This window comes from Bombyx mori, chromosome 11, assembly GCF_030269925.1.
Source record: "Bombyx mori chromosome 11, ASM3026992v2".
NCBI classification, from domain to species: domain Eukaryota; kingdom Metazoa; phylum Arthropoda; class Insecta; order Lepidoptera; family Bombycidae; genus Bombyx; species Bombyx mori.
This window is the reverse complement of record NC_085117.1, coordinates 682,647-698,739: the sequence shown is the minus strand read 5'-3', so window position 1 is coordinate 698,739 and position 16,093 is coordinate 682,647. Positions and strand designations below refer to the sequence as shown.

The window sequence follows — 16,093 nt, the reverse complement described above, 5'->3', positions numbered from 1 at the left end:
TAGACCGAGAGCCAATTAAGGTGGCGCCACTGTAGCAAGTGGAAGGATTTAAACAAACAGCGCCTTAGGGTCAACGCAGGCAGAGCAGAGCGCAGCGGAGAGGATTTTATTAACGCACTTGAAAATAAGCTTTCAAATTATAAAAATAAAGTGCATAAATGCTTGAACCCGACAAAAAAATACTAGCGCGTGCTCGAAGATGCGCGGTGCTGAGTAGGCGCCCGCGTCGTACGCGTACGCGACCCTTAAAGAAAATGGCCGGGACCGTGCGGTGTTTATTCCTCTGTCTGCGCTGATCCTTAATAGCATATTATTATCACACTTCATTTCAATCCGGCACCCTTCGCTCTGTGTAACTGCTATCATATTCCACTTGCTTTACTGGCGGTATTTCGTAGAATCTACCACCGGATCGGAAAAGCGACCCACTAAGAAGATCCAGCGAGAAACTCAGCGGGCTGTCTATGGGTTAATTCGCTCGTAGTCTTTCGTCACAAGCGACGGGTTCGGCGAGGACGACGACCAATGCTTGTGGTACCTAAATGCACCGATAGTGGATCGAGAGGATCCGTAATGACGTGTTTTGGGCGACTTCGAGTCCACCGTGTAAAGTCAATCGTGACCATTTGTTGAGTACGTATTTCATTAGAAAAATTGGTACCCGACAGCGAGATTCGAACACCGGTGCATCGCTCGATACGAATGCACCTGACGTCTTATCCTTTAGGTCACGTCTCCTTCGGTCTACGGCTACTCAACTCATAGACAAGCATAGATAGCACAACGACCCTCATTACATAACAAGCAAGACCGGAGAAATAAAACAACAAACCATAGTCTATACAATCGTTTTTTTTTTGCGTCAATTATATCACTAAATTATTATTTATACTTTTTTTTTCTTCTAAAATTTAAACATTTATCAACTAGCATATACTAAACGTAACATAATTTAAATCTATGTTATTTTATAGTTTATATCAAAATTTACACACAAATTTACAAATTAATTAAAAAGAATGAAAAAACAAAAAACATTCAGTTATACAAAAAGCCTTAGCTTCTTTCATTCCGATGGGACGTATTTTTAAAAACAAAATCCGCTCTTTTCGCCCTTCGATTTATCCAGGGCCCACACAAAATTACAAAGTATCTGTCGTAATTATTTGTTTTTTGAAGATCTTTCTGGTTCGGTAACGATACTTTTGAGCCACACTTTTTCATTTTACATTCTTGTTAAAATAATTATTATTATGATAAATGATGGTAATTATAATGATGAGGTTAATTGAATTTGTGACTGTTTGGGATGAAATTAAATGAAACGAAATGAGATGAGATGAAATATAGTCTCAGTAAAAATATTGTTATTTTCACAGATTCTTTCAGTGGATATTTAGGATTTAAAAAAACCCCAAGAAGCCAGATCCGGCAGCTTCGTTTACAAAAAGACTGTCTTAACCAAATCCACAATTAACGACAAAACGATTAACTATGAAAATCAATAAAAACCGACATTACTGTTTTTGCCAATGGAGTCAAATTGGTTAACACGTTCTCTTCAGATTGAGCCCCCTACCTAGTTATAGCGTAGCTTGAATATCCCTTAAGTAAGTTTCTTTAGACTAGGTTGAAAAGCATCCTTGCGGACTGTGGTCTGGCTGTCCTGGAATGTCCATGCACTACTAAATCAAGTGGGACTCATATAAGGCATTAAAGAATTAAGACTCTCTCGGTTCATTGGGCCCATTAAGAGGAAATACATGCCAATGAGTTTTTTCTATATGCGTGTCACCTATGAGCTATCATCGAATAGACAGGAGAAAAAAAAAACCACAATTTGTGACAAAACTCTGAGAAAATCCTAATGAAACTAAACAGCTTCATGCACATCAGCCCATTGTGTTTCTCGCCGGATCTTCTCAGCGGATCGCGATTCCGATCCGGTGGTAGATTTAGCGAAGCACTGCTCTTGCTAGGGCTAGTGTTAGCAAATTCTCTCAGCTTGAGCCCGTGAGCTCATCTACCCACGCGTATTTGGAATTTGGAATTCTTAGGCTACCAGCCAATAGATAGGGCAAAAGAAGCAAGAGCTTTCTGACGCGAGAACTCTCAGTGGCTCGCCTTTGAATGCTACCCATCAAAAGCTTAATGCGAGGTTCTTGTTATTCAAGTATTTTCATGATTACACCTTGTTAAATATAGCCCGATATACGTTTTACAGATGGCAGTGATATTTCCTAAAGTTAGAATAATCCAAGTATATTATATCGACGGCTGAAAAACTGTTTTGGTTTAAGTGACATTTTTTGAACTATTACAGGTGAGCAGCCATTTAAAGTATTAAAAATTGGAAAAACTTTTCTTCAGCTATTTGAATGAGGTAAGCTTAATTGACGTTCAATTAAAAACATCGAACTGTTGATGCTGATACTAAATAAAACGGACCTTTAATTACAAAGATAATTGTTGCTTATACCAAATAGATTTTCATCCCTCGATATATATTCTACCCGACCTTTACGTCAAGTCGGTACCTATTACCACACGCAACACTTGTATATAGATTATTATTTCATAATGAAAACATCAAAACAAAAAGGCACGGCACGGTACAGCTCTATTGCCGTCTTTCGGACCTATTACGATTACCACTATTTACTGTCAGAATTTAAAATGATATTGGACCTGGAGATAATACACACACACACAGTTAAAATCATCTAGCAACAAAGACTGCTGAGCGAAGCATAGTTCCCCTTTGCTATATTCACGCGTGTCAAAATTGACAGCTGTCAAAATGTGCCGCACAGAGACCACGGGATGTGCGCGTGCGATTCCCCGTGACACGTATGCGTGCGAAATTGTTACATAATAAAAAAAGAAACGTAAAATGAACGCTATCAAATAAAAAATTAATAAAAAAAAAACAAACATACGATAATCAATGTAGATAGATGTGCTTAAAAGATAAATTTCAAAAACTACAAAATGTCACCTTAGAAATAAAAAAAATAAAAAAAAACTAATTAACGTAATAATATTAATATAAATCCCTGTTCACTCATATACGATTTTCTAAATTATTACTCCCAAAATGGTAGCTTTTTTTTAGCTTGACAACACACTATACATTTTTCTTAATATCCTACACGAGTAATTTGTGGAAAAAAGAAAACTAGAAAGTCTGTTTTTTTAGCTTTTTGTGTTTTGTAAATATGAATTATTGACAATTTACCGACGTATAATTTTGTTGGAATCAAACTGCTTAGCGAAAAACCACGACGTATCATGTAACGAGGACATAATTAAAACCGAATTTAAGCCTTAGAGCGCGAACCTACTGGTGATAGGACCTCTTGTGAGTCCGCGCGGGTAGGTACCACCACCCTGCTTTTTTATGCCGTGAAGCAGTAATGCGATTTGATTTGAAGGGCGGGCCAGCCGTTGTAACTATACTGAGACCTTAGAACTTATATCTCAAGGTGGGTGGCGCATTTACGTTGTAAACGTCCATGGGCTCCAGTAACCCCTTAACACCAGGTGGGCTGTGAACTGGTCCATCCATCTAAGCAATGAAAAAAAAAAAAGAACTCTAACGTCTGAGTAAGCACCCTACTAAGCCCAATCGGAAACAACAAACTTTCATTGCATCATCCATTGCGCGTAATGTATTAAGGTTCAATGGAGAGAGCAACTTTCATACACCCTGTTTACCCTAACACCTACAAAAGGGCAGGTAAGAGTTTTAAAATAAAAACAAAAAACACAACCCGATTTTGGTACAAATTGACAGCTGTCATTAATGGTGCCCCGTGTAGCTTGGTACACGTGACAGAAGTGAAACTTCTTTCGCGGTGCAGTATTGTAGTTTTCTTCATTTTTCACCCTTAAACCAAATTTCTCTTGTAACAGGGAATGCTGTGTATAAGAGAAACGACCTAGCTCGCTGTCTTCCTCTCCGCGGTTCGCGAGACGCTCTGTCTATTCTCTCACTCTCGCTCGTTCTAAATTGTATCTTTTCTCTCTAGCCGTAACAAATATGTCGCGAGTTAAATTTTACTCTCAAAGCGCCTAAAGAAGTTTCACTTCAAAAAAATCATATATAATTATTATTCGTAACTACATAATTTACACTTAATTTAAATTTGTATACCCCAACGATTTCAGAAAACATTAAAAAGAATTTTCATTGTATGTGTCTTTGTAACAAGCACTATAGAATATAGATTTATCAAGACTAATAATTTAATATCTATCTATCTATCTATCTGTAAGAGACCAAACTCTCTAATATAAACTATAAATATATATATATCAACACAGCACTAACTACATTTATTTATATATATATGTATATATATTTCAATTATTTATTTAAATTATCTTTCTCAATTGAACGTTAATTGTAAAGTAAATTTTACTAAAACACACCGTGAACAATTGCTTTTGCTTGTGATAATTTATAAAATTTCCAAACACACATTGCTGATCGGTTGCCAACGAGCACTCGTGAACACGTTACATATACATTTAACTAAGAGAAACATGTGCATTCAAATATATTATTGTAATTGACTGAGCAGACCAATAATTCAGTACTAATAATATCTCAGTAGTTCAATCAGAAAAAACAGTCCCAAAATAAATGGATCTACAATAACTATCTAACCAGAGATATTTGTGGAAACATTACTAAATTTTGAGGAAAATATACAAAATTTACTACACGGTCTGGGAGAGTTTCCAAACAAAATATAATTATTTACATATTCCGGGAGCAATTTGAAGCCAACTTATTACGTAATTATAAGCATAAACATCTAAAAATGAATATCTATATTTTTTAGATCAATACTATGAAGACATCTTATACGTTAGGATCATCACGTTTTCACATGTAAGCTAATCGATTACAAGATCATCCCACATTATGGTCACCATTGGTCGAGATTTACTTCACTAACCTGAAGTTTGAAATAAATCATATTTGAGACAAGAAAGTAAACAATACTAGCTAACGTCGATACGCTTATAGGGTGATCCTATTTGACTACTATGCAATGTAATTTATCTTAATTTTTTTTACAACTTTTTGAAATTTTTTATTTTTTTTCTACTTTAAACGAAAAAAAAAAAATGCATTACGTTTAATCATTATTATCGATAATTAATATACAACATTATTGTTATTACATAAAATCTAAAAGAAAAAAAAATACATTTAAATTATGACTGTACATATTTTTTCTCGCATCCCCACAGATATCATTTTGTACATTGAACTAATTGAAATAGTTTCCGTATCTCCTTAACTTTACTAATAAGGGAACGACCTCGAGAAAGTAAAAAAAAAAATACAAAACACTTTACAAAGAATGCAACACCTTTTTAATGTAATTACACAAATTCTTTCCCGGTTACTTAAGAACTTCACTCGACCTATTTCCAAAGAGTTTTTCGGTGCATAAACACATTAGTGTTGCCAGTGTCAGTTTATCGAAAGATTCTACTAAAAATCTTACTTGGTAGAATTTTTCCTTTGTACGATTGGTTTATCAATTTTCGACGGGACCTTATCTAGTTTCTTGTCTTTTTTCTCGGCTGTCTTCGGTTTCTGGTTCGTCGGTGGGGTCTTCTCTGCCGTGGGCCCGCTGGGGGCGGCAGCAGTGGCAGGTGTGGCGGTCACGCTCGGTTTCTTGGGCTTGTTAGCTTTCGCTGCTGCGGCATAGTTTATCGGCTTGAAGCCCGAGCTGGGAAGTTCCTCGGTCGGTTGGTTTTGGGGCTAATGAATAAACAAAAAAAAAAGTTCTATTACTTTACTTTTCTTCTTATTCGCTGGGTGATCGAGTTCACCGCTCACTTTTTTTTTTCTACCTGAACTGATAGCCTTGTGAGGCTATTTCAGCGTAACCTTAACTAGTAGGTGAGCCCACGGGGCTCAAACCTGACGATGTCGCTAACACGAACCCTAGCAAGAGCCGTGCTTCACACAATCTACCACCGGATCGGAAACGCGATCCACTGAGAAGATCCGGCGAGAAACTCTGTCTGTGGGTTAATTTACTCGTAGAGCCCTCCATCGCAAGCGACGGGTTCGACGAGGACAATGACCGGTGCTTGAGGTACCTAAAAGCACCGTTAGTGGATCGGGAGGATCCGAAATGACGTGTTCTGGGCGACGTCGACTACTCTCCATTCTGTTCGCAGGATCGGGAATGCACCACTCACTTGTCATTAAGTGGTTAATCCACGTACATAAAGATCAATCTGTGAACGTGGCTCCTTCTGTTAGGATACAAAGTTTAAGACATGCTGGTGGTGGGCAGTCTTGTGAGCCCACACGAGTGAGTACCATCACCCTGCCTATTTCTATCGTGGGGCCCTCAAGCGTTTCGGTTTGAAAAGTGGGGCAGCCGTTGCTAGTACAAGTGAGACTTACATTTCAAGTCTCAAGGTGGTTTATGGCATTAACGTTTTTGATGTCTATGCGCTCCTGTAACCAATACACATCAGGTGGGCCGTGAGTTCGTCCACCAAATTAAGCAATAAAAAAACTTGCATTATATTAAACTACATTTTACCACATCCTTCAAACCGCTAAGAAGTCTGCGGGATGATACTCCCACTTATTTAATTACACAATTATTCCTTGATCATAGAAGTCATACATTATATTTTTTATTTTTATTGCCCTTGTAGGCAGACGAGCATACGGCCCACCTGATGGTGAGTGGTTACCGTCACACATGGATGTCGGCAATGCCAGGGACAGAGTCAACCTCCTTCCTTCCTATATATATATTTTTTTTGTATTGCTTAGATGGGTGGATATTATTGGTAATTTTACACATTTTACATGATTGTAATGGAGATGTATTTATACTTTTCATAGGTCTGAAACTATGGCTGTGACATTTTTTTTTTTTTTTATTGTTTAGATTTGTGGACGTGCTCACAGCCCACCGACCACACCACAGGTGTTAAGTGGTTACTGGAGCCCATATACATCTACAACGTAGACGCGCCACCCACCTTGAGATACAAGTTCTAAGGTCTCAGTATAGTTACAACGGCTGCCCCACCCTTCAAACCGAAACGCATTACTGCTTCACGGCAGAAATAGGCAGGGCGGTGGTACCTACCCGCGCGGACACACAAGTGGTCCTACCACCAAGATAAAGATACGACAAACAAGAACTGCTTTTAAAAAAAATATTGTCTGTTTCATTTATGATTACTTAATAATTATACACTAGTAACCAGATAAAATGTACAATAATTTCATGATTTCTTCTTAAAGCTATTTTAAACACAATGACACATGTTAAAGCAACCACTGTGTGTATATCTTTTATCCTCAATGAGTGCTCCAGTATTTTGGTCATATAGCAAGAAAACCCTTTGGTAACCTGGAGAGGCTCATAGGTACAGGTAAAATGGATGGATGATAATCCAGAGGTCAGAGCCAAAAAGTTGGTGTGATCAAGTGTCTGAGCACCTGGACACAAGACTGAGTGACGCACTTCACTGTACCACTGACTGACATAAGTGGCTACAAATCACAAAAAAGGTCACAGGAGCGGGCATCTCGATGCTCATTAATAGGCAACCGAAGGAGGAGGAAGATGTGTACATCTTAGCTGTTAGCACCTAGACGTCTTCAAACGTGAAATGCTGTGTGCACATGCAATGACTGTTCATCTAATACCTTTAAACGAGCAATTCTTGTATATATATAATCTAAATCTCGGAAACGGCTCCAACGATTTTCATAAAATTTAGTATACAGGGGATTTTGAGGGTGATATGCTACGATTTATTTTCAGAAAATGTTGTTTTATTCGTGTTTTCAATAATTATGACTCTTCTCGACATCTATTGGCGAATAATAATACTATTTTTCTTAATTGAGGGCAACTAACCGCTTTAAAGACAGAACAAGTGATATTAAAGACATACCTTACTCGTCTCGACTACCTCCTCTGTCCGATCACCATCACTAATGCCACTCTCACAGTCACTTTTAACACTTTTCACTTCCTTTTTTTTAACGGGAACTTTAACTTCGGCTTTCACGATTTTAGGTTTCGTATCAACTTTGATGGGTTTTTTAGCTTCGGATTTGGGTTTGACTTCTTTTTTAATCTCTTTCGGCCGCTTCTCCGCCTTCTCTTGTGGAACTTCCACGGAACTGGGCGTTGGTTCTGGCTGAGTCTTCTCTGGCTCTACAACAAATATCAAGGAGTCAAAACTGCTTCATATTCTTTACTTAAAACATGTTACGGTGCATTAGATCGACACAAGTCTAGACCTAATGTTGAGACGACATTACGTAATATCACAAAAATGTGTACCAATACGCTAATTAATATTTTGAGGTTTCATTTATATTACATGATGTCATTTCTTCATAGTGGATGCTATATGTGTACAGACACTAAGCACTCAAGCACACCAGACAGACACTTCAATACAGATTTCCAATTCGTAATGTTTAAACTTTGTTCTAACAATAAATACCTTCAGTTTGAGGTTCCAGAGAAACTTCAGTCTTTTCCACAATTGGTTCAGGATCCGGAGACGAGACTGTACAACTCTCTGGACTGTCTCTTGATTCTTGCACTTGAACTGGTAATTGTTCTGTCTTCTCTTCTGTAAAACAATAGGAAGATAATAAAATATTTACATATGGCAAAGAGGCAAAAGGTTGACATTGTATCAGAATTCAACATTGCCTTGTAAGCATTAATTACATTTATTAATTATATTTATTAAAATCCTGTACTTATATCATCAATTTTGAATAAAGATTAAAAAAATAAGTTATTTTAAATGTACTATTATTATTTATTAGAATAACAACGTTTTCGGTATACACAAATTAACTCAAACTTAAAAACAAACATGTCAATTATAAAAGCTGTGATATTAAAGAACATGAAAAGTGATAATACAGTCACCACTTTAAAACTCAATTATAACATATAATTTACATTAATTAATATACAATTATATAACTAATCAAGGAATAATTTCAGTTTTTCTGAGGTCACACAGCCTTAATTGTTTATTACATTACCTGTAGTCTGTTTGCTGTGTGTTGGTAACCTTGATTGGCTCGGTACAAATTCTGCAGCCAGGGGGTTTAGGGTTGATCTCGAGACAGCTTCTTCAAGGGAGATTGTAGGGCCACTGTTACTTGTCCTGTTAACATATTCTGTATATAATTTTACAGAAGCTTTATTTAGTTACGAGAGCTAGTTAATTGTGTAGTTCTTTTTTTAATGGCATTGGCATATTGGGAAGACAGTGATGTGGCTGTGCCTCTGGTATAGCTGACACTAATGACCAACGGTAATTACTCACCATTCGGTGGGACGTTTGATAAGACTGCTTACCTTTAAAAAATTTTTACTGGTGGTAGGACCTCTTGTGAGTCCGCGCGGGTAAGTACCACCACCCTGCCTATTTCTGCCGTGAAGCAGTAATGCGTTTCGGTTTGAAGGGTGGAGCAGCCGTTGTAACTATACTGAGACCTTAGAACTTAGAACTTATCTCAAGGTGGGGGGCGTATTGACGTTGTAGATGTCTATGGGCTCCAGTAACCACTCAAAACCAGGTAGGTTGTGAGCTCGTTCACCTCTCTAAGCATGAAACAAAATAAAAATAAAAAATTCCAACCTTAATGATGCAGCACAATAAATAATTTAATACTTAAACTAAATAAGGCCTACATAGCAAAGAGATCATCTATCTTATGTAGCGATGCACCGGTGTTCGAATCCCGCAGGCGGCTACCAATTTTTCTAAAGGAATACGTACTTAATAAATGTTCACGACACTTCCACAGTGAAGGTATAACAGTGTGTAATAAAAATCAAAGTCTGCAAAATTATAATTAGCGTAATTACTGGTGGTAAGACCTGTTGTGAGTCAGCACCGATAGTTATATTATTTAGAAAAAATGTTTATATGCGTAATCCAGCATAACAGACCAATCAAATTAACTGAATAACCAGGTTATTAGTTCATCTAATATCACTATTACTATGATCGTCTACCCGTCTCTTGCTATAGAAATGTTACTGAAGATACAGATTGGCAATCACATGGGCCTGCTTTAGGATGTTTGGAAAGTTTGAAATACTGACGTAGGATAATGCTTGTGTCCATTCGTTACTGGCCGATTCTGTCTCTCCCTCTGCTCATCTTCCAGCATAGCTTCGATGCACTGTTCCATTAAGGCTTCCTCTTCCAGCTGTTGCATGACCTGCAAATGAATTTATAACAACCTTTATATTACAACATAAATGCTCACATTGAGTCAAAATGAACATGTAACATTGAAATAATTCGATTGATTATTAATTTTTATTGATTAATAATTCAATTAACACTTAATTCCATTTATTAACAACTACCCATCAAAATGACACATTCGACAGAATAATGATGGAACAACACTTGTAAGTTTTTCAAGCCCTCAGACTGTGGTACTGGGGAGGTAACATGAAGGTTCAGGAAACAGGAAACAATAGTTCACATGGTTTGTATGGATAGCCCAACGAGGAAAACAATGGACATATTAGATAGCGGTTGCTAGCAAGGCTTTTACCTCAAAATTATTGCATTAACACGCACATTGTTTAGAGATGCTCAGGATTATACGACAGAGGAAAAATACACTAACTCCAAGCCTTTGCACTTGGGAGCACACTAGCTCACCAACCAAAGTGCCAATCATCATCTCTGGAGTGCTAAGAGTTAAGTGTCAGACACTGGTTTGGATAAAGTTCTATGTGAGTCTATCATTTAAAAGAAAGTTGACATCATAATATATGTATAAGTTGACATAGTTTAGACATTGGTACCTGTTTATCAAATTCTTCTTCATTCTCCATCCACATGTAATCAGCAAAGTCATCTTGAGGTTGAGCTGGAACTGGAGGATACGGTGCTGGTGGATAATAGGCCCCGGCCATTACAAATCCAGCTGTAAAATAAAATTTACAATTTACGTTTAATTTTTCTATTGCTTCCCTTGGAAGAGTAGTTAGAAGAGTAGTAATATGGTGGTAGGACCTCTTGTGAGTCCGCACGGGTAGGTACCACCACCCCGCCTATTTCTGCCGTGAAGCAGTAATGCGTTTCGGTTTGAAGGTTGAGGTAGCCGTTGTAACTATACTGAGACCTTAGAACTTATATCTCAAGGTGGGTGGCGCATTTACATTGTAGATGTCTATGGGCTCCAGTAACCACTTAACACGGTGGGCTGTGAGCTCGTCCACCCATCTAAGCAATAAAAATAAAAATAAAAGTTCACGGCTCACCTGTTGTTAAGTAGTTAATGGAGTCCATGTACAAAGTAAATGTAAAGTGCAAAGTAAATGTAACCACCCACTTTGACTCATGTTTTCTAAGGTCACAGTTTTTACAGTACAACAGCTGCCAAACCCCTACCAAGCCATACCACCAGTAAAAAAGTTCGTAAATTTCAGAAATGAATTTTTCAGGTTTACTGGCCATTAATTGCCGCAAGGCACTCTAAAGAGTTAAACAAGAATTAAACATATATATGAGTCGACTATTATCAAAGCCGGCAATGTGACTTTTGGACAATGATTGGTAAATCAGAAAAACGAATTATTGACTTTGTATTCCATTGGCAGCCACAAAACTCTTCTGAACGACATCTTAGATAAATAACAGGTTAAGTATTAACCTTTATTTAATGCAGGTTTTGAACCGTATTCTTTGAAGGAGACGATTATATTCAAATCAATCTGTATTGACATATCAATAACATTTTTTTGTTCAAATGCACAGATTGCCACCTTTGATAATAGACGACTCATATGTATTAGGATAAATCCAAATTTTAACACTGAAGATATACCACTAGGCCACTTTGGTTCTGAATTCATCATCATCATTCTCCTAATCACTTGGGGTCAGCGCAGCATGTTTTCTCATTCCATACTCCTCTATCATATCTTCATTCATCTATGTTTCTTCATTCACTCCCCTATTACACATATCGTCTTTGTCGCAATCCATCCATTATTTTCTTAGGTCTACCTCTTCCTCTAAGCCTTTTTTTTATTGCCCTTGTAGGCACACAAGCATACGGCCCACCTGATGGTGAGTGGTTACCGTCACCCATGGACTACACCAATGCTAGGGGCCGAGTCAAGCCTCTGCCTACCGTAAAATTCTGAAGCAAAAATTTACTGTATATACCTGGCATAGGTCCTCTAGGTATGTGTACAGGATAGACGGGGGGCCTATGGATGCCTGCATCACCACTACCGACCACACCGCCGCCCACCCCACCATCCAGGATCACACCGTTGGGCTGGAAATGCAGACATTTAATATCAGAATCATCACATCATCATAATTCATTTCCAAATGATTCTTGTCCACCTTTTTTTTATTGCTTAGATGGGTGCACGAGCTCACAGCCCATCTGGTGTTAAGTGGTTACTGGAGACCATAGACATTTACAACGTAAATGCGCCACGCACCTTGTGATGTAACTTCTAATGTCTCAGTCTAGTTATAACGGCTGCCCCACCCTTCAAGCCGAAACGCATTACTGCTTCACAGCATAAAAAGGCGGGGTAGTGGTACCTACCCATGCAGACTCACAAGAGGTCCTACCACCAGTAATTACGCAAATTATTTTGCGGGTTTGATTTTCATTACACAATGTTATTCCTTCACGGTGGAAGTCGATCGTGAACATTTGTTAAGCACGTATGTCATAAGAAAAATTGGTACCTGCCTGCGGGATTTAAACACCGGTGCATCGCTAGATACGAATGCACCGGACGTTTTATTCTTTAGGCCACAACTTCAGAATCAAATATTTTCAATATTGTCGGTGGAAAAGATGAAAATAAGTGTTTGTTTTACTATTTACACATGTCTTAGTAGTTTTTAAACAGCATATATTTTAATGTTTACCATAACATACATAGTAACATGACATACCTGCCACTGGCCAGTTTCTTCATTGCCGTAATAAGCACCGACGTTGGCAGATGTCTCCGGAATTTTCATAATTGCAACACTAAATTCACTCTTGGGATACTTTCCTCAATAAAAATGTCTCTTTTGAAAAGGTTTCCAAATTGCCAATTGAACTAGAGATGTTTTAACATAAAACTACTTGTTACACTTTAAAAACAAAAATAATTATCACAACTTTATATTTTATCAACAAAAGTTTCTACTTTGGGCACTATGTTCACGAAACCTTTGATATTCCTTCGTAGAAAATTAACAATCTTCATTTCGAGGTCATAAGCTGAAATGAATTAAAAAAAAAAAACATTTAAAAAATTGATTAACTTCCCACATTCCACTATGTGATATGGTTGTAATCGAAATAAGATTTTATTGTTCAAGTATCCATGAAACACACTCGAATGAAAAATAATAACACGTCTACGTAAACACTATGATAGTTGTTATGAAACTAAATGTCAACAAATGAAAGGTGCTACTTGCTCCAATTAAAAATTCATAATTTATTCAACTTTCTAATCGGCGAGTTTCGGCCTACGAGATCCCGTTGTCAATTTACAATGTGTGTAAACGAAAAAAAAACTAATTTTGAAAATAGAATGGTGCATTCGGCCAAGACAGAAATAGACCATGCTGACCGCGATTTATTGAAGAATGTTCATTTACAAAATTTATTTATGGTTCGTTAAAAAAAATATATTACTGCACGAACCACGTAATCTGCATTTGGACATGCCAATCAAACTTTTAAAACGTTAATTATTGCAACTATGTGCACGTGTGACGAACACTACGTAATAATAACGAAATGAAAGGAATACTCACTGGTTACACGTATTCGACGCGTTTATGACATATCCAATCTTTTAAACACTGTTTTGTAGGTTTTTAAGGATAATTTTTAACGCTTTCAGCTGTTAATTTGCACTATAACCTATAATTTCACGGAAACACCACACATTAGCACGATACAGCGTTCGTGGCGCAAATGGCGACCGATCTGAACAAAGCACGTTTTGAGACACGTACGATTCGAACGAACTTCGTGTTCGTGCGTCAGTAAATAAAATTTGGCTGTTTGGGTCAATTAGGTGAATGATTTTCACGAAATTCAGAAAATACATAAACCAAATTTTGATTTAATAAAATTGAAACATCCTCTTGTTAATTTAGATTAGCCAAAAATGTCACTTATTTTCGGCTGTCAAAATATTTCAATATTTTTTTTCTTTAAGAAAAATCAAAATGTTTCTATTAGAATTTCAAAAAGTTTGTAATGTTGTGATATGGATATATAACATTTTTGGAGCGGTAAAGGATATCAAAACCAAAATTATGCTAACGACGTATACAAGAAAAACTTATATTCAAAAGGTATTTTTCATAAAAATAAATGAATAAATGAATGAGTAAATCATAAAAATAATCTGAGCTTAATAAAATAAATCCTTTCAGTGGAAGATGTTCTCTATATTGTTTCCTCGCATAGATACAACCCAGTTAGTTTCTTGTCGGATCTTTTCAATGGGTCGCAATTCTGATTTTGCGAAGCACTGCTCTTGCTAGGGCTAGTGTCAGCTAATTTTCTCAGGTAGAGCCCGTGAGCTCACCTACCCCTCCGGAGATAGCTGGAATAGTGACGAGTACCCGAAAATTTGCTTATTATTTTCATACAAACCAACAAATGAATAGAAAATAATTCTACAAATCTGCGATATTATTGTTTTACAGAAACATCTGATTCTATTAATTTATGAAGTATTCGGTATAAAGTAAGAGTTTTTAAATTTCTATATAGGTACTACCTTTGTAGTTTCCATACATTAGTGATAACCTATGTCACTGGGATTTTGTGGCGGGAATTCGAACTGTCAAGTTACGTCAATTTGTTAACGAAGGACTTCTGGTTTCTACGTGTATTAATCTCAAATATTAAGTGTATCCATAATCTATGTGTATTATTGTGTATTAATGTACGGTGGCTTATTAGCTGAATCTGTGAAAGTACAGAAATAAATTTGTTAGACATCGTTTTTCGAGTTTTTCTATTGAACTCTCAAATAATCTAATCTAATATATAAAATTCTCGTGTCACAGTTTTCGTTGCCATACTCCTCCGAAACGGCTTGACCGATTTTGATGAAATTTTTTGTGCTTATCCAGTATCTATGAGAATCGGCCAACATCTATTTTTCATCCCCCTAAATGTTAGGGGTAGTCCACCCCTAAATTTTTTATTTTATTTTTTAGACAAAATTTTTAATTTCTTTTTTTTTATGATACAGCGTACAAAAATACATACAACCCTAAATTTTCACCCCTCTACGATCAACCCTTATTTTTTATTTGCTAATTAAAAACTTTAAATTTTTTTGCGAGAATTTTGTTTTTATTTTGTCATGACGTAGAATAAAAAAAATCATATTACTCTGAAATTTTCACCCCTCTACGATCAACCCCTATTTTTTATTTGTTAATTATAAACTTTAATTTTTTTGGCAAGATTTTCATTTTTATTTTTATTTTGTCATGAATTAAAATAAAAAATCTGATGTTACTCTAAATTTTTCATCCCTCTATGATCAACCCCTATTTTTTATTTGTTAATTATAAACTTTAATTTTTTCGCAAGTTTTTTATTTTATTTTGTCATGACTTAAAATAAAAAAATCATATTACTCTCAATTTTCACTCTTATACGATCAACCCCTATTTTTCCATCCGATTTTTTTTTTTTTCTATGCACAGATCCGCAATAAGGTTGCAAGATGGCAATCAAATATTATATTTTTTTTATGATTATTTTATATGTTTATATTTTTTATGATTTTGATTTAATTATGATTTTTTTTAAATTGAATTTGATCTCCCGGCCTCGCCGGTCGACTATTGATCAACTATCAATCGATCAGCTTTCCCCGCCAGGTGTCACCACTCATCCAGCAAACATCACGTAGTAGGGATGAGGACGAAGCCGGTCTCCTGTCTTACTTACTCACTATACATCATAGATTATATACTTAATATATTTGAGAGCTATACAATACTATACATTTTT

General features: G+C 36.5%; 2 protein-coding genes across 4 annotated transcripts in view; both read right to left on the bottom strand.

Moving 5' to 3' along the window:
* LOC134199623 (uncharacterized) overlaps positions 1–16,093 on the bottom strand; it is a 500,100-nt gene that overhangs the window by 450,456 nt on the left and 33,551 nt on the right. The gene's annotated exons all lie outside the window — the stretch shown is intronic.
* LOC101742525 (uncharacterized) lies at positions 835–14,225 on the bottom strand. Of its 2 annotated transcripts, none has more exons than XM_062670907.1 (9): positions 13,861–14,225; positions 13,000–13,315; positions 12,244–12,358; positions 10,875–10,996; positions 10,155–10,273; positions 9,083–9,207; positions 8,524–8,661; positions 7,963–8,228; positions 835–5,785 (listed from the first exon to the last, which is right to left on the bottom strand). In XM_062670907.1, exons 2-9 carry the CDS (start codon positions 13,066–13,068, stop codon positions 5,522–5,524), a joined length of 1,218 nt encoding a protein of 405 aa, XP_062526891.1. In that variant the 5' UTR covers positions 13,069–13,315; positions 13,861–14,225; the 3' UTR covers positions 835–5,521. The 2 variants fall into 2 exon arrangements, with proteins under 2 accessions (XP_062526891.1, XP_004922174.2); XM_004922117.5 differs by having other exon boundaries at positions 8,524–8,655; positions 13,861–14,224.